At 40.1% G+C, this 20,028-nt stretch overlaps 1 protein-coding gene across 1 annotated transcript in view; it reads left to right on the forward strand.

The window, feature by feature from the left end:
- LOC135133420 (plasmanylethanolamine desaturase 1) overlaps nt 1-20,028 on the forward strand; it is a 47,264-nt gene that overhangs the window by 20,613 nt on the left and 6,623 nt on the right. Inside the window, exons 2-3 of the mRNA XM_064061803.1 lie at nt 18,617-18,828; nt 18,962-19,180. Of these exons, the coding sequence (XP_063917873.1) occupies nt 18,617-18,828; nt 18,962-19,180 (431 nt within the window). The remainder of the gene's footprint in view (nt 1-18,616; nt 18,829-18,961; nt 19,181-20,028) is intronic.

Below are 20,028 nucleotides of genomic sequence, written 5' to 3' on the forward strand. Positions count from 1 at the left end.
ACAGAATTTCCCTCACCCCTGAAGTACAGTCCAACAAATCTATTTTTTGTGATAACTTCTACGGAGTGAAAACAATAGGTATAGAAAGTACTAGTCATTGGGACCCCGAGAAGATTTCATATTCTTTAAAAAAAGACAGTTGGAAGCCCCGAGAGAAGGTTTCATCTTCTTAAAAAAAGACAGCTGGGACCACCGAGAAGGTTTCAGATTCTTAAAACGAAAAGACAGTTGGGGCCCTCAAAAGGGTTTCACCCTCTTTAAAAAATATATATAGTTGGAGTCCACGAGGTTTCGCTTTAAAAAAAAAAACGACACTTCCGGCCCTCGAGACGGTTTCCCCCTCTTTAAAAAAAATACAGTTGGGAGACCCGAGAAGGTTTAACATTGTTAAAAACGACAGTTGGGACCCCTGAGAAGCTTTCAGCTTCCGTAAAAAAAAGACAGTTGGGACCACCAGAAGAGTTCATTTTCTTTAGAAAAAGACAGTTGGGACTCGCGAGAAGGTTTCACCTCCTTATAAAAAAGAGATAGTTGGGGCTCCTGAGAAGGTTTCAGCTTCTGTAAAAAAAAGATAGTTGGGACCTCCAGAAGGGTTCACTTTCTTAAAAAAAAGACAGTTGGGACCCCAAGAAGGTTTAACCTTGTTAAAAAAGACAGTTGGAGCCCCCGAGAAGGTTTCTCCGTCTTTAAAAAAAAATACAGAGGGAACCCCAGAGAAAGTTCCGTAATCTTAAAAAAAAAACAATTCGGGTCCCCGAGAAAGTTTCAGATTCTTAAAAAAGAACCGTTGGGGCCCATGAGAAGATTTCACCTTCTTAAAAAAAGATAGTTTGGGCCCTAGAGAAGGTTTCACCCTCTTTAATAAAAGACAATTGTTATCCCTGAGAAGGTTACATCTTCTGTAAAAAAAGATAGTTGGGACCACCAGAAAGGTTCATTTTCTTTAAAAAAAAATGACAGTTGGAACAACCAGAAAGGTTCATTTTCTTTAAAAAAGAAGACAGTTGGGATTCTCGAGAAGGTTTCACCTCCTTATAAAACAGAGACAGTTGGGGCCTCCGAGAAGATTTCAGCTTCTTAAAAAAAAGACATTTTAGCCCCCGAGAAGGTTTCACCCTCTTTAAAAAAAGGCAGTTAGGACCTCCGAAAAGATTTAACCTTTTAAAAAAAAGACAGTTGAGACCTTCGGGAAGGTTTCAGATTCTTAAAAAGAAAAGACAGTTGGGGCCCTCGAGAGGGTTTGACCCTCTTTAAAAAAAAGATAGTTGGAGTCCACGAGAAAGTTTCACCATTTTAAAAAAAGACAGTTGGGACCCCCGCGAAAGTTTAACCTTGTTAAAAAAGACAGTTGGGACCACCAGAAGGGTTCATTTTCTTATAAAAAAGAGATAGTTGAGGTCCCTGAGAAGGTTTCAGCTTCTGTAAAAAAAAAATTGTTGGGATCCCCGAGAAGGTTTAAGCTTGTTAAAAAGACAGATGGAGCCCTCGAGAAGGTTTCAGCATCTTTAAAAAGAGACACTTGGAGTCCCCGAGAAGGTTTCTCCTTCTTTAAAAAATAATACAGAGGAAACCCCCGAGAAAGTTCCACAATCTTAAAAAAAAAAACAGTTCGGGTCCCCGAGAAAGTTTCAGATTCTTAAAAAAGGACCGTTGAGGCCCACGAGAAGATTCCACCTTAAAAAAAAGATAGTTTGGGCCCTAGAGAAAGTTTCACCCTCTTTAATCAAAGACGATTGTTATCCAGTTGGACCACCAGAAGGGTTCACTTTCTTTAAAAAAAGACAGTTGGGACTCTCGAGAAAGTTTCACTTCCTTATAAAAAAAGATAGTTGGGACCCCTGAGAAGGTTTCTGCTTCTGTAAAAAAAAGATACTTGGAACAACCACAAAGGTTCATTTTCTTAAAAAAAAACAGTTGGAACTCTCGAGAAGGTTTCACCTCCATATTAAAGAGAGATAGTTTGGGCCCCCAAGGAAGTTTCACCCTCTGTAAAAAAAGACAGTGGGGACCTCCGAGAAGGTTTAACCTTGTTAAAAAAGACATTTGCCCCCGCCCCCGCCCCCCCGAGAAGTTTTCACGTTCTTAAAAAAATACAATTGGAACCCCCGAGAAGGTTCCACAATCTTAAAAAAAAAAACAGTTCGGGTCCCCAAGAAAGTTTCAGATTCTTAAAAAAGGACCGTTAAGGCCCACGAGAAAGTTTCACCTTTTTAAAAAAGATAGTTGGTCCTCGAGAAGGTTTCACCCTCTTTAATCAATGGCAATTGGGACCCTTGAGAAGCTTTCAGTTGTCTGTTGGACCACCAGAAGAATTCACTTTCTTTAAAAAAAAAGACAGTTGGGACTCGCGAGAAAGTTTTACCTCCTTATAAGAAAAAAACAGTTTGGGTCCCCGAGAAAGTTTCAGATTTTTAAAAAAGGACAGGTGGAGTTCACGAGAAGATTTCATCTTAAGAAAAAAGAGAGTTGGAGCCCCCGAGAAGGTTTCAGCATCTTTAAAAAGAGACACTTGGAGTCCCCGAGAAAGTTCCACAATCTTAAAAAAAAAACAGTTCGGGTCCCCGAAAAAGTTTCAGATTCTTAAAAAAGGACTGTTGAGGCCCACGAGAAGATTCCACCTTAAAAAAGAGATAGTTTAGGCCCTAGAGAAGGTTTCACCCTCTTTAATCAAAGACGATTGTTATGCAGTTGGACCACCAGAAGGGTTCACTTTCTTTAAAAAAAGACATTTGAGACCTCCGAGAAGGTTTAACCTTGTTAAAAAAGACACTTCCCCCTCCCCCCCGAGAAGGTTTCACGTTCTTAAAAAAAATACAATTGGAACCCCCGAGAAGGTTCCACTATCTTAAAAAAACCAGTTCAGGTCCTTCAGAAAGTTTCAGATTCTTAAAAAAGGACCGTTGAGGCCCACGAGAAAGTTTCAACTTTTTAAAAAAAGATAGTTGGGGTTCTCGAGAAGGTTTCACCCTCTTTAATCAATGGCAATTGGGACCCTTGAGAAGGTTTCAGTTTCTGTAAAAAAAATAGTTGGACCACCAGAAGAATTCACTTGCTTTAAAAAAAAAGACAATTGGGACTCGCGAGAAAGTTTTACCTCCTTAAAAGAAACAAACAGTTTGGGTCCCCGAGAAAGTTTCAGATTTTTAAAAAAGGACAGGTGGAGTTCACGAGAACGTTTCATCTTAAAAAAAGAAGAGAGTTGGGGCCCCCGAGAAGGTTTCAGCTTCTTTAAAAAAGACACTTCGATGCCCCGAGAAGGTTTCACCCTCTTTAAAAAAAGACAGGTGGGACCCCCGAGAAAGTTTAACCTTGTTAAAAAAGACAATTGGGACCACCAGAAGGGTTCATTTTCTTATAAAAAAAGAGACATTTGGGGTCCCTGAGAAGGTTTAACCCTGTTAAAAAGACAGTTGGAAACCCCGAGAAGCATCTTTAAAAAGAGACACTTGGAGTCCCCGAGAAGGTTTCTCCTTCTTTAAAAAATAATACAGAGGAAACCCCCGTGAAAGTTCCACAATCTTAAAAAAAAACAGTTTGGGTCCCCGAGAAACTTTTAGATTCTTAAAAAAAGGACCGTTGAGGCCCACGAGAAGATTCCACCTTAAAAAAAAAGATAGTTTGGGCCCTAGTGAATGTTTCACCCTCTTTAATCAAAGACGACTGTTATCCAGAAAGGACCACCAGAAGGGTTCACTTTCTTTAAAAAAAGACAGTTGGGACTCTCGAGAAAGTTTCACTTCCTTATAAAAAAGAGATAGTTGGGGCCCCTGAGAAGGTTTCTGCTTCTGTAAAAAAAAGATACTTGGAACCACCACAAAGGTTCATTTTCTTAAAAAAAAAACAGTTGGAACTCTCGAGAAGGTTTAACCTTGTTAAAAAAGGCATTTGCCTTGGGACCTCCGAGAAGGTTCCACAATCTTAAAAAAAAAAACAGTTCGGGTCCTCAAGAAAGTTTCAGATTCTTAAAAAAGGACCGTTGAGGCCCACGATAAATTTTCACCTTTTTAAAAAAAGATAATAGGGGTCCTCGAGAAGGTTTTACCCTCTTTAATCAATGGCAATTGGGACCCTTGAGAAGGTTTCAGTTTCTGTAAAAAAAATAGTTGGACCACCAGAAGAATTCACTTTCTTAAAAAAAAAGACAGTTGGGACCACCAGAAGGGTTCATTTTCTTATAAAAAAGAGATAGTTGGGGTCCCTGAGAAGGTTTCAGCTTCTGTAAAAAAAAAATAGTTTGGAACCCCGAGGAGGTTTAACCTTGTTAAAAAAGACAGTTGGGCCTTTGAGAAGGTTTCAGCTTCTTTAAAAAAAAGATAGTTGGTACGCCCAGAAGGTTCCACCTTCTTTAAAAAAGACAGTTTGGGCCCCCGAGAAGGTTTCATATTGAAAAAAGACATTTGGGCCCCTGAGAAGGCTCCACAATCTTAAAAAGGCAAAACTGTTCGGTATCCCGAGAAAGTTTCAGATTTCTAAAAAAGGACCGTTGGGGCCCACGAAAAGGGTTCACCCTCTTTCATCAAAGACAGTTGGGACCCCTGAGAAGGTTTCAGCTTCTGTAAAAAAAGAAGATAGTTGGGACCTCCAGAAGGGTTCACTTTCTTCAAAAAAATTTGGGACTCTCTCCTTATAAGAAAAGACAGTTGGGGCCCCTGAGAAGGTTTCAGCTTTTTTAAAAGTTTGGTCGAAAGTTTTTTCGACAAAACTTCTCAGAATTTTGTGATGACGTCATCAATATTTTTGCAATCTAGGTATATCTAGATGTAATACTAAAAATAACAGTATTGTATTCCCAAAATTTTCTGGGAAAATGGGGTGAGTCGTTCCTGATTTAATCAATAGAATATATTGTCTCATTCATTAACTTTTTGAGCTACCTGATTAAGCAAATCTAAAAAATATGAATGCAATGATGTAAAAGCTCATCATATTTTGTATATTTTGGGTAGAATTTATTCGGCAAAATTTTGAGATGACCTCATGATTTTTCTTTTGGAGGGAATAAACAGCTGTATTTTGATTAAATAATTAAGATTAATAGGGACAAAATCAGTTTTATCTTACCAAGTACTAGCCCCGCCCACGCTAAGGTAAAACTAATTTTGGCAAATGGCATATCCTCTAAGAAAAGCCGCTCTTTATTTTCTTAGAGGATATGTCATTTGCCAAAATCAGTCGTACTTTAGATAGTACTTTCATACCTTCTAAGACAAGACAGGGTGGGTGGGTGGGGCTAGTACCTGCTAAGGTAAAACTAATTTTGGCAAATGACATGTCCTCTAAGAAAAGCCGCTCTTTATTTTCTTAGAAGGTATGTCGTCTGCCAAGATCAGTTTTATCTTATCAGGTACTAGCCCCACCCACCCACCCTCTCTTTTTTAGAAGGTATGGCATCTGCGAAAATCAGTTTTATCTTATCAGGTCCTAGCCCCGCCCACCCACCCTGTCTTTTTTTAGAAGGTCTGTCATTTGCCAAAATCAGTTTTTTCTTAAAAGGTACTAGCCCCACCCACCCACTCGCTCTTTTCTTGTGTTTGAGTTTAAGACCGATTTTGGCAAATGACATATCCTCCAAAAAAAGAGAGGGTGGGAGGGCGGGGTCAGTGCCTACTAAGATAAAACTGATTTTGACAAATGACATACCTTCTAAGACAAGACAGGGTGGGTGGGTGGGGCTAGCACCTACTAAGATAAAACTGATTTTGGCAGATGACATATCTCCTAAGAAAAGGGAGGGTGGGTGGTTGGGGCTAGTACTTTCTAAAAGATATGTCATTTGCCAAAATAAGACTTATGTTAGCAAGTACTAGGAATATATAATAACTCGCATTATCCATTACGATAATGCTGTTTTTCCATTTTTTCAGTTTTTCAGTTCTTTCTTGACATGTACTATCCCCACTTTTTTTTTGCCTTTGTATCTTCGACATCAGTTTTTAATTTATTGTTAATCTTATGGTATATTACATGCTATTTTTGTATGATAATCCAAATGAACCAGAAAATTAACACTCTAAACGCATAAACATAAATAATGCTGAAATCTGTTGCCTAGAGTTGCAGTTTTAAAATAAGGAATATTACCAAATGACTACTTCAATTTATTTATTTTTCTGCATTATTATGCATAACCGTGCGTAATGAAACAATTTATATGAGAACTTCAATCGTGCCGCCATTCATTAATATAAAATATGTGAACCTAATCAATAAAATCTATGATAGTCATGCTTTTTTACACAATCAAAACTTTCCTTATTAGTTAGAAACTTTTATTTGGAAACTTGGGCAATTATTAATAAGGCAGCTATGGTCTCCTGTAAACGAACACTCACGGTCACTAATTTATTAATGGCAAAATTAAAAATAAAGGGAAACCATTAGATCCAGTCACTGGGTCAAGCTTTATCTATTGAATTAAGGCCACAATTTTTGTCCTTGATATACCTTATCGGTTGCTCTTAATTGTCATAATCGTACTTTTCTTGTAGTTTTCTTGGTCAGGGACACCATATACTTTGATTAACTTTAATTCCCATTTAATTGCCATAAACTACTTAAATGTTGCTATGCAAGTTTTATTAAACTATATAGGAACTAATGTTATATGTGGATTAAGGATGCTAGAAGCTTAAAACAGACTAGATCAGAATTAGTGCACAGTTTATGAAAACTACGCTTAAATTCAAATACCACCGTGAAGGCCAACAATTTAGCAACGTTTAAATCAACAGAATTATCCTTCAATATAATTTTGTCAAGAGAGCGTAAAATTTAATCTTAGCATAAAAAGTATTAACGTTATCTAATTGTTACTTAATAACAAGTCAGCTAATTTCTTATGTTTAAATTTACTGCACCTGCGGTTTATATGAATGAAGATATTAAATATTATAACACGTGGTTTATTCCGTAAAAACTTTATTCAACAAAACATAGTATATACACTGCATAGACATAGACTGGTTACACGAGTTCTTAAAAATGGTCACTCCGCGGACGAACAGTCCTGATAACTCGTACACTCGCGAACACCCGGAGCGTTTTTCCACGGCCGGACCTGCGGGACCCCTCGGATACGCCGCTGATACTCAAGCCGACTTACTACTCGATTTGGACCTCCAAGACCCCTCGGATGCAAGGTGATACGCAAATGAGCTGTGAAGTTCGCAGATGGAAAAACTTGCCGAATCTGGCCGCTCGGGTCCTATGTAAAGGCGGCTAGAAATGCGTCGCGTGGGAGTGAAAGGGCGCACCGCCCTCTGGTAAGGGAGCGAGCGAGTACCGGGGTGCTGCGGCAGGGTAGTGGTGGTGCGTGGGCGTGACAGAGGGCGCTAGGGGTACTGATCGCGCTACAGTCTCCCCCTCAGGACCATAGGGTGCGTCCCCGCCTATTGGTCCTGCTGGATCTTTCTGGGGCGGCCTCGTCGTCGCAAGGGTTGTACCGGTGGCACGGGCTGGGTGGCTTCCTGCGTGGGAGGTTGGTACGGAACAAGGTCAGAGGCGTGATAGAGCCCTAGCACTACATCGGGCTGTTGATGGGCGGCGATCTCGTAGCTCGTGGGGCCGTGCCTTCGTAAGACCACGTATGGTCCGTCTTGCTTGGGGGCGAATTTTGACGTGAACCCCTGGGAGGCCTTACTCAATCGGTGTGTTTTGACTAACACCAAATCTCCGGGGGCATAAGCGGTGCTTGTTTTTCGGTGACGGTCCTGGTCGCGTTTTCGCCGGTCTTGCTCGGACTCGTGTATTTCCCGAGCTCGTTTCAAGGTTTCGTCCAAGGTGAGTAACAGCGGTGTGGCCTCTGGTACGAAGTTCTCGCGGAGGGTGATTGCGCGGAGGTCGTGCGTGACGTCATCTACGGTGCGGAGGTCTCGGCCAAACATTAGGTACGCTGGGCTGTACCCGGTGCCGCTACACCATGCGCTGTTCATGGCGAAGCGAATGGAGGGTATCTTCTCGTCCCAATTTTCGTGGGGCTGGTTGCCAATCTGTATGGCGAGCTGCGTTTTCAGGTCGCGGTTTTTTCTCTCTACGGGGTTGGCCTCGGGGTGGTATACAGGGGTGAAGCTCTGGGTGATACCTAAGCAAAAAGTAATTTTCTGCATTACCGCGCTTATGAATTGGGTCCCATTGTCGCTCACGATACGACGGGGAATACCGTATCGGAGGAACACCTCCGTTACCAAGGTGGTGGCGCAGGCTTCGGCGCTAGCTTCAGCCAAAGTGAAGAGTTCTACCCATCTGGTTGCATAGTCCTCTACGATGAGGACCCATCGGTGGTGTTCTTTGGTTGGGGGCAGTGGGCCAAATAGGTCCACGGCCAGTACTTCCATGCGGTGTCCCATTGCTGGGGTTTGTAGTAGGCCAGCGGGCTTCAGATTTGGGGCTTTGTAGCGTTGGCAGTCGATACATCCCTTCAGGTAGTCGGTAATATATCGTCGCATACCCGTCCAATAGTATCTTCGCTTGATCCGATAGTATGTTCTTTCGACGCCATAGTGGCCGGCGGTGGGTGAGTCGTGGTACTCGGCCAGTACTCGGGGTCGTTCGTGTTTGGGGACTACTAGCTGAGCCTCCTCACTCTCTCCATCTTGAGAGTATCGGTAAAGAACCCCTTGGTTGAGTAGGTAGCCGCGAGAGGTCCACTGCTGGGAAATCTCGGCTTGGGCGTGGACCAGGTCGTCCATAATCTTCCTAATTTCTTCGTCCTTGCGCTGCTCGCTTCGTAGTTCGTTGGCTTTACGTGTGGGGAGGTCCACTTCTACGGAGTCGATGGCCACCTCGGGTAGGTGGGGTCGTGACAACATGTCTGCTACTACGTTGGCCTTACCGGGCGTATATTCGATGGTCAGGTGGTACGGCTGCAGCTGCAGTGCCCACCTCGCTAGACGTCCGGTCGGTGTCTTTAATGTCATCAGCCATCGGAGGGGCTGATGGTCGGTGATGACCACGGTTGAGGATTCTTCTAGATACCCACGGAATCTTCGCACGGCCCAGACAATGGCGAGGGCTTCGCGCTCCGTGGTGGTGTAATTCTGCTCGTGGTTCGTGAGCAGGCGGCTTGCGTACTCGATCGGGCGCTCCTCCGGGCCCTCCCCCTGGAGTAGAGCCGCTCCTAGGGCGTAAGCGCTTGCGTCCGTGCGCAAGACAAACGGTTCTTCGGGGTTGGCTTGTCGCAGGATGGGGGCGTCGGCCAATCGCTGCTTCAGTTCTTCGAACGCTTCTTGGTGGGTGGAGTCCCATTGCCATGCGGCATCTTTCTTTACTTCCTCCTTGAGCAATTGCCTTTTCGTGGCGTTCAGCTGATAAGGAGGCACCGCGATCGGGGCGTGGTCGCCTGTGTCGATGCGATGCTCGGCGTATGGGGTAGGCGGGCCGTGCGCCTCAAAAGCGTCGGCGAAGTCATCCACCAAGTCGTCAAACTTCGCGCGGGTCGGTTCGGTGAACCCGGTGCCTTCGTTGGCTTGCAGGTGCAGAGATGTTATGAACAGTCGCCGGGGCCCGTCGGGGAAGAGGCCCATTTCGTATTCGTCCATTTCGCCCGTCGTCATCGCGGTCTCCGCGTCTTCCCACATGTGTTCCGTCGCGTACGGAGCCTGATACGTGGTCCATATGCCGTGGGGGGTTACCAGTCCCTTGGAGGTATCGCGTTTCGGCGGTGCTGGTGGCGGGGGCCCGTAGCCTTCTTCGATGTCTCCCGCTTCCATGGGTTCCGATTGTGTGATTCGAACTTCTTTTATGGTCGTGGGAACTCCTTTTCTGGCGGGCGCCTCGGCTCCGTCGACGTCGACGAACGGGTAGGTCCGCGTGATGTCGCCGCCAAAATAGAACCGTCGTCTCGCCAAGTCGGGGATGATTCTCGCGTCCTCTATGAAGTCCGCGCCCAGCAGGGTGCGGGTGTTGCAAGAGTCGGACAACACGATGAAGGTGGTTTCTACGTGTCGTCCTTGTACGCCTACCTTGGTCGTGACGGCCGGCACCTGCAGGTGCTTGCTCGTGCCGTCTGCAAGGGTGGCGATCACGTTTTCCGTCCTTGCTTTGTGTCCCGTTTTTATCAGGTGGCGGTACAATGTAGCGCTGGCCACGCTATTGCACGCGGCCGTATCGAGGTAGCCGGTGCCTTCTTCTCCGGCGATTTTTATGTGGATTGCCGGGCGGGACCGTGGTTGGATCGTGCCGGACCTCAGCGCACAGAATGCCATGTTGCGTGCGGGTTGGCTGGCGTCGGTCGTGTTACAGGTGGGGCAATTTCTTCTAAACACCCCCGGGGCGTTGCAACCGTAACAACGCACTGGCTCAGCGGGCGTCCGGGTTGCCGGTCCGGGAGCTGGGGCAGGTCCTCGTGGTCTCCGGCGGCAAGCGGTTGTGTCGTGGCCAAAAGCTCTGCAGACGTCACAGCGGAGTCTGGGGCCGCGACTTCGGTTTTCGTCTGCTTTGGGGCCCTTACCATTTGGTTTCGCGTGCGAGTTTTTCCCTTCTCGCTCGCTCTCTTCGACGGCGCGGGCCTTGTGGAGGAGATCTGCGAAGGTGTCCACTTCCGTACGGGCGATGCGGTCTCTAAGTCTACGTCGCAGCAGTCCGTAGAGGATATCCATCTGCCACTGTTCGTCCAGCTGCCGGGACATCCGCGACAGCCGTTCGCGTTGGCGCGTGATGTACGCGTCGGTGGAGACCTCGTCCCCCTGAGGTTCGTCGAATATCTCCTTGAACAGGCGGTGGTTCGGGGCCCTCGGGGCGAAGGCGTCCCTGATTAGTTGGACTGCGGCTGGCCATGTGTTGACGGAATTCCTTACTCCGTTCCACCACGTCAGCGCTTCCTCGCGTAGCAGGATCGGTAGAGTTTCTAGGGCGTCTTCGTCACTAATTTTCTCCAACCTCTTGTACAGGCTCGCGGTTGTAATAAATTCCTCTACACTCGAGGCGTTGCGGGAGCCGTTGAACCGGGCCGGGCAATGGCTGAAGTGTCTCGTCCCTGAAGATGGGTGCAGATCGGCTTCTCGGGGCCTCGCGACATCCCTGATGCCGTTTATCAGTTCGTTGAATTGTTCTGCGGACATTTGAATCGTCATCCCGATGTTGGTTCGCGGACTTCTTCGCGTCGGAATCTTCGTTTTTCGCGAAATTGTGGTCGGTTTCGGGCCGCTTCGTTGGGCGTCACTTTTTATAACAGACGCCTTCTTCGTGCCACTAAGTTGGGCGCCACTTTTTATAACACGTGGTTTATTCCGTAAAAACTTTATTCAACAAAACATAGTATATACACTGCATAGACATAGACTGGTTACACGAGTTCTTAAAAATGGTCACTCCGCGGACGAACAGTCCTGATAACTCGTACACTCGCGAACACCCGGAGCGTTTTTCCACGGCCGGACCTGCGGGACCCCTCGGATACGCCGCTGATACTCAAGCCGACTTACTACTCGATTTGGACCTCCAAGACCCCTCGGATGCAAGGTGATACGCAAATGAGCTGTGAAGTTCGCAGATGGAAAAACTTGCCGAATCTGGCCGCTCGGGTCCTATGTAAAGGCGGCTAGAAATGCGTCGCGTGGGAGTGAAAGGGCGCACCGCCCTCTGGTAAGGGAGCGAGCGAGTACCGGGGTGCTGCGGCAGGGTAGTGGTGGTGCGTGGGCGTGACAGAGGGCGCTAGGGGTACTGATCGCGCTACAATATGAGTTAATGTTATCCACGCACGACAATTTTCTCGTTCTGAATTTTTTTTACTGAAAATATTAAAAACATAACTATCTAAAAAAATCAAACTTTTCAATAATAATCGTTCAATTTACTATTGTTTTTTTGAGAAACAAGTGACTAAAATCGTTCAACTTTTGCAAGAATAAGGTGTGTCAGGCTAATCTTGGTTAAGTATTTGATTTTGTTGTCAGACACAAACAACAGTGGGTGTTAACATTTATTTGCAATACACTCCTAAAAGGAAAACCTCTCATCGTGACTAAAAGTAAAGCAAATGAATCATTCCGAGTAGAACTTTACATCATTACATCACACTGCTCGAACAAAAAAGCGAATCATGTGCTTCCAATTTCGTTAAAAATTTTCTTTCGAAGTTATCACGAGTGATAAAAGCGCGGCTTCGACATCGTTTTTCCGTGTTACTTTAATTCGTTATTCACAGACTGTGTTTATCTAATCGACAGTTTATTTTACTGATACCCACTGGGAGCTGGGAACTAAAGAATCGATTCTGTCATCATCATCATTATTGTAAATGTACACTTAGCACTAATCACCTTGGTTTGTTATGCGCTGATGACATTTCGAATAAGCATGCGATCCAATAAAGTTAATTATTTTTCATCTTTTCAGAACGTTTGAATTAGTTATTACGCCGGTCTATAATTTCCTTAAATAAACATTAAAGGATCTTTACAAGTTTCTTTAGTATCGGGCTGAAAACCTTGATGAATATAAATGCTTTCGAGTACACGAACCGCATCATTCGACATTAAGGCTTTCGTGATTTGGAAATAGTGGGGTTGTAAAGTTGCTGTAAAATGTAAATTTTTGAGAGGTAGAAAGAACTGCAGTTGGGTTGTAAATGTCGCAGACTGTATAATGGGCATTTTTTTGAAAACGATATAATAATCAATGAATTTCTGCCTCTCATGTAAAAAATTGTACATTTTTTTTAAGAAAGACATCTTATAACTACTTTTCATCATTGAGCATTTATACAACTTGTTAAAGATGAGATGCTGTGTATACTTCCGGCTTATTTGTGTAGTGAAGCAGTATACCTTTTTTCTTACTCTTTTTAATTATTTAAAAATACCTTTATCGACTGAAATAGAAAACACGAAATCAATATTGATGCAATCATGTTCCGTGAAGGTTTTTTTTTATATCATTCTGAATTTTTCCTTTAACCTATCTATTTTCCCCAAAAATCTAGTCTAAAAAACACATTAATAAATTATCTTTTCCGATCACCCAAAAATTACTCAAAGAGATTTTTTTGTTGATTTCGACTTGCCAGAGTTCAACTCAAAAATTCAAACCGTTTCTCTACAATCACCAAAATAAAATATGGCTTGGATCCGCAACAGCTCGTCGAGATTTATATTCCAGGTTTTTTAATGGATTTTCTAAGCACTTTCGACACTTCCCTGAAGAGATTTTTTGTTGATTACGGCTTGCGGAAGTGATTTTCAGCATCATTTTTTCGAAAATTCCAACAGTTTTTCCAGAATCGCCAAAATGAAATGTGACTAGTTTTGGATGTTATAAAAATTTGACTTTGGAACCGAATATTTCACAAATATTCGTCTGGGACTATTAACAGCTGCTTTTTCAATAATCTCGTCGAGATTTATATCCCAGATCTTTTTATGAATTTTTAGTTAACTTTGTCAAAAGTACAAATTTTAATGAAATTTTTTACCTTTTTCCGAGCACTTTCGAAAATAACCCAAGGGGATTATTTTGTTAATTTTCACTTGTAGAAGTTAATTTTGACTTCATTCTTCAAAAATTCCAACCATTTTTCCAAAATCGCTAAAATGAAATATGACTATTTTTGGGATCATTTATATATTTTGGAACCGAATAATTCGAAAATCTTGGTCTTGGATCATTAACAGGCAATGTTTTTCTAAGCAACTCGTTGAGATTTATATTCCAGATTTTTTCGTGATGTTTAGTCAACTTTGCTAAAAGTTTCAAATTTTCAATCAAATATTTGACCTTTTTTGGAGCACTTTAAAAAAAAATTTTTTTTTGACTTGCAGGAGCTATTTTTGGTTTCATTTTTTCGAAAATTTCAATTATTTTTCCAAAAACCCCATTAAATGTGAGTATTTTTGGATATTGTAAAAATTTAACTTTGGAACCGAATATTTCCAAAATCTTGGGCCCCCGTCAGCAGAGTATTCTAATCAACTCGTCGAGATTTATATTGCAGGCTTTTTCGTGAATTTTTTGTCAACTTTGCCAAAAGCTCAAATTTTTCAATGAAATTTTTAACCTATTTTCGAGCACTTTCGAAAGTTACCCAAAGAGATTTTGTTGTTGATGTTGACTTGGAGAAGGTAATTTTGACTTCATTATTTTTTCGAAAATTCCAACCATTTTTCCAGAATCGTCAAAATGAAACATGGTTTTAAGATGATTTAATATTTTTATTTTGAAACCGAATAGTTTTAAAATCTTGGTCTAGAACCATCAACAGGCCATGTTTTTCGATTCAATTTGTCGAGATTTATATCCTAGATTTTTTCTAAAAGCTCAATTTTTCCACTTACGAACTTTTGACTTTTTTCCGAGCACTTTCAAAAAGTACCTGAAGAAATGTTTGTGTTGATCTTGACTTGTAGAAGTTACTTTTGGTTTAATTTCTTCGAAAATTTCAACCATTTTTTCAGAATCGCCAAAATTAAATATAAGCATTTTTTGAATATTTCAAAAATTTAATTTTGAGACCAAATATTTCGGAAATCTAGGTCTGGAACCATCAATAGGCCATGTTTTTAGATTCAGCTTGTCGAGATTTATATCCTAGATTTTTTTGTGGAGTCTTAGATAACTTTGCCAAAAGCCCAATTTTTCCATTTACGAAATTTTGACCTTTTTCAGAGCATTTTTGAAAATTACCTGAAGAAATATTTGTGTTGATTTTGACTTGTAAAAGTTATTTTTGGTTTCATTTCTTCGAAAATTTCAACCATTTTTTCAGAATCGCCAAAATTAAATACATATAACCATTTTTTTGAATACTTCAAAAATTTAATTTTGAGATTAAATATTTCGAAAATCGTGGTCTGGAACCATAAACATGTCATATTTTTCGATTCAGCTTGTCGAAATTTCAATCCTTCGTTTTTTTTTGTGGATTTTTAACAACTTTGCCAAAGCTCAATTTTTTCACTTACGAAATTTTGATCTTTTTCCTAGCACTTTCAAAAATTACCTCAAAAAATATTTGTGTTGATTCTGACATGTAGAAGTTATTTTTGGTTTCATTTTTTCGAAAATGCAACCATTTTTCCAGAATTGTCAAAATGAAATATAACCATTTTTTGCATATTTTAAAAATTTAATTTCAAAACCGAATAGATCGAAAATTTTGATCTGGGACCATCAATAGCCTATATTTTTCCGATCAGTTCGTTGAGATTTGTTATGGATTTTTAGGCAACTTTGCCAAAAGCTCAGTTTTTTTCACTATACCCATAACAAATTTTTGACATTTTTCTGAACACTTTCGTAAATCATTTATACATATTTTTTTGTTGAATTCGATCTGCGGAAGTGGTTTTCGGCTTCATTTCTTCAAAAATTCCAATTACTTTTCCAAAATCTCCACAATGAAATCTGACTTTTTAGATATTGTAAAAATTTGATTTTGGCACCGATATTTCGAAAATCTTAGTCTGGGACCATCAGGATCTATTTTTCGAATCAACTCGTCGAGATTTATATTGCAGAGTTTTTTGTGAATTTTTGGTCAACTTTTCCAAAAGCTCAGATTTTTAATGGAATATTTGACGTTTTTCCGAGCACTTCCGAAAATTACCAAAAGAATTTTTTTTTTGTTGATTTTGACTTACAGAAGTTAATTTCGCCTTCATTTCTCTGAAAATTCCAATCTTTTTTCCAAAATCTCTAAAACGAAATATGGCCATTTTTGAAATCATTTAAAAATCCCATTTTGAAACCGAATAGTTCGAAAAATTGGTCTTGTTTTTCTATTAACCTGGTCGACGTTAATATCCCAGATTTTTTTGTGAATTTTAGTCAATCTTATCAAAAGATTCAAATTATTAATGCAATTTTTAACCTTTTTTTGAGCACTTTCAAAAATTATTTAAAAAGATTTGTTTTTCGTTGATATTGATCTGCAGAAGTTAATTTGGCTTCATTTCTTTGAAAATTCTAACCATTTTTCCAGAATCGCCAAAATTAAATATAACAATTTTTTGAATATTTGAAAAATTTAATTTTGAAACCTAATAGATCGAAAATTTTGGTCTAGGACCATCAGTAACCTATATATTTCAAATCAGCTTGTAGAGATTTATATTCCAGAATTTGTTATGGATTTTTAGGCAACTTTGTCAAAATCTCAGTTTTTTTGGTCAATATCCCCCTTATGAATTTTTTGACATTTTTCTGAGCACTTTCGTAAATTACCTAAAGATATTTTATTGTTAATTTCGATTGCGGAAGTGATTTTCGGCTTTATTTCTTCGAAAATTTCAATCATTTTTCCAGAAAGAAATGTGACTGTTTTTGGATATTGTAAAAATATTTTTCGAATCAACTCGTCGATATTTATATTACAGAATTTTTTGTGAAACTTTAGTCAACTTTGCCAAAAGCTCAAATTTTTTAATGAGATTTTTAATCTGTTTTCGAGCACTTTCGAAAATTACTTAAACAGATTTTTTTGTTGAAGTTGACTTGCAGAAGTAAATTTCGACTTCATTTTTTCGAAAATTCCAACCACTTTTCCCGAATCGCCAAAATGAAACATGATTTTGAGATAATTTAAAAATTATATTTTGAAACCGAATAGATCGAAAATCTTAGTGTGGACCATCAATAGCCGATATTTTTCCAATCTATCGTTGAGATTTATATCCCAGAATTTTGTTGTGATTTTTAGGCAACTTTGCCAAAAGTCAGTTTTTGTCAATATGCCTTTGTGAAATTTTTGACATTTTTCTGTGCACTTTCGTAAATTATCTAAAGATATTTTTCTATTGATTTCGATCTGTAGAAGCGATTTTCGGCTTCATTTCTTCCAAAATTCCAATTATTTTTCCTGAACCATTACAATTAAATGTGACTATTTTTGGACTTTGTAAAAATTTGACTTTGGAACCGAATAGTTAAAAAATCTTGGTCTGGAATTATCAACAGGTCATGTTTTTAGATTCAGCTTGTTAAGATTTATATCCTAGTTTCTTTTTTGGATTCTTAGGCAACTTTGCCAAAAGTTCAATTTTTTTTGACTTACGAAATCTTGACCTTTTTCCGAGCACTTTCGAAAATTACCTGAAGAAACATTTGTGTTGATTTTGACTTGTTGAAGTTATTTTTGGTTTCATTTCTTTGAGAATTTCAACCATCCAGAATCGCCAAAATGAAATATAACCATTTTTTGAATATTTCCAAAAATGTTTATGAAAATTCCAACCATTTTTCCAGAATCGCTAAAATGAAATATGACCATTTTTGGGACGTCAAAAAAAGTGAGACCAGTAATCGAGCATGTTTTTCGAATCAGTTCGTCGAGATTTATAATTCAAAATTTTTTGCTGATTTTTAAATAACTTTGTGGGCATTTTTGGGATATTCTAGAAATTTAATTTTGAAACCGAACATTTCGGAAATCTTGCTTTGGGATCATCAAGATCTATGGACCTGGGATGTTTCTGTGGTTTTCAAATTTTATCTGGCACATAAAGGCAATTTTTAAAACCCGAAAACTACGTTAAATTTTATGTTTTTATATTAAAGCAAAATACCAATTTTCCACAGAAAAACAAATGAGTTTTGTTAAACTAGAAGTGACAGTGCACATTTCAAGTGACATTTGCTTATCAAAATTTTGAGATGACATCATCAAGTTTTTGTAGACGATGACCAGATAAATTTCAGGTAGCTTTATCAATCTGATAATAAAATTCACCTAAAATTTCGGTAAAACTAATTTAAATTTAATGCTGAAACGGAAACAGAAACCTGCATTCTCGTATACCAGAAGTTGTAGAACGGAAAGAAAACACAAAATTAGACATTTATCAAAACAGCAGTTCTTCTTATGTTCAGATTTAAAACAACAGAATCAATGCACTGCTAAAATTCGATGATTATGCAACCAACATTACTACAACGGGCAACTCGATCTTTAAAAAAATGACAAGTGCATTGTTTTCAAATTAACATGAAAACTTTCGTTACAAAATGTAAACAAAAGGTTTAATTTTGTCAGAAATGGTTATACTCTGTCACTTTTTCTTGTATTTAAAAGGGAATTTTGATCATTCTGTACAGACTACCAACAAATTTAACTAAATTTTCATAGCCAACCCTGCTTCGAATAGATTGTGAATAGATAACTAATAATAATAATAAAAAAGAATACAATCCCCTGGCCAAGGATTAGAAGGTACTGAAATATTGATAAATTATTTTTCCTGTCCCAAAGTATTGTTTAATTTGTTTGTTACAAAAATTTTCGAAACTGAAAAATCACTGAAAAGTAGTATTTTTTTTTAAAATCCAATGCGGTTTCAAAAAACTGGCTCCCGACCCAATATAACTGTTAACAGCAGAACAAGGAAAGTAAATAAGTGAGCTCCTTTAACAAATAATGGGAGTTAACTGTACTAGATTACAACGTTTAAGCAAACAAATCAATTCGCTGTCCACTCTAGGGATTGTTATTTTTAAATTAAGCGAAATTGGAACTACCCTCGCGTAAACTTCGCCTGATTTAGTGGACTCCAGTGGCGTCCTAGTTTTTACTTCAAAAAAATGTACCTAATCAAGTAAATTACAATTAACATTTTAACACTCCTCCGGGACCCCTCTAACCCAAAAACCCAACAAGTCGACCATCCCTCTAATTTAAATAAAATTGCAGGTAAACGAACGCAAGAATGTATCTGCGTGGGAATTTGTATGACACTAATGGTAGTCAATTTTTTCTTCATTATATTCCATGTCCGAATCGATAATTTGAGTACAATACTAGTAGCGGCTTTCTGTGGAATCGTCACAGCAGATTTTGGATCAGGGTTAGTCCACTGGGCTGCCGACACTTGGGGCTCCGTGGAACTGCCAATTCTAGGCAAAGTAAGTAGATTACTCGTGTTAGAGCTAATATCATTTGATAAGAGAATTACTCCAAAGCCTTTGTCTTAAGTGCAACAGCCTCTAACCCACTCGGTCTGGACTCCTTAATTAAATCTGCGCCAATCTCTTATAGAATTTCCTTCGTCCGTTCCGCGAACACCACATAGACCCGACGTCCATTACCCGTCACGACTTCATCGAAACCAACGGTGATAATTTCATGGTAACCATTCCCTTTTTGGCGCGCATGGTCTGGGACTTCTTGACTCTGTCCGAAGACGACGTCCAGAAGAAGTTCACTTGGAACTGCTACGTGTTCCTTTTGGCGCTCTTTGTCGCGATGACCAATCAGGTAAGCCGGCCTTGGGGCCGTCAACAAATGAGGAATGCGCGCTTAATCCAATTTAAAGCGCATTCGCTTATTGATTGAATTATGTTCGATAAAGAGCAAAAGCCGAGATTGGATGAATTCCAGTCACGTAACTTGTGGCATACACTTTTCCTGGTGTTTTAGATCGAGCCTGGAGATACTGCACTTTATAAATGATAGGGAAACGTGTTAACACGCACATTCTCGCAGGGAGTTGCCCTCGAATCTGATAAAACATCACTTTTCATTTGCTTATTGACTATTAGCCGGATGAATTGGCGCCCGAAATTGATGAGGTATAAAGTCGTAACGAAGGCAATTTTCTTTTTGTATGGGGTTTTTTGCGCGGGGTCGTGGCGGCGCCCAATCATGTGACATAAGAAAATCAATAATCGAGTAGGTGGCTTTATGGAGGAGTGCTACTGTATGTTTTATTTGATTTATAATGCATGGCTCACATTGTAGATACACAAGTGGTTGTGTACTAGTTCCAGCTGTGTGGGTGATGTGTGGTAATATACCTATATTTGATGGTTTTTATTCATTTTATTTTTAGTTTAACATTTACCCTTCTGGTACTTGTTGAGGCCGTTTTTGAATTTATAATGATGTATGGGTTATTGTGGAAATGCCAACAGTTCGAGCGAAATTCTCCAACAATTTGCTCGTGGATATAAATGTTATTTGGTGTAGATTTGAGATAATTCGCGCCACCGTCTCTCAACTGCACCGCACAGATCAATGAAATTGTTGATTTGACTGTTAATTGTTCCGATTTTTATTTATTGTGTTGTGTTTATTCCTAAAAAACACCACTAAACGGAAGTTCA

The sequence above is a fragment of the Zophobas morio genome, unplaced genomic scaffold, assembly GCF_036711695.1.
Source record: "Zophobas morio isolate AGI-343-1 ecotype UQ-CSIRO unplaced genomic scaffold, CSIRO_AGI_Zmor_V1 ptg000022l, whole genome shotgun sequence".
NCBI classification, from domain to species: Eukaryota; Metazoa; Arthropoda; class Insecta; order Coleoptera; family Tenebrionidae; genus Zophobas; species Zophobas morio.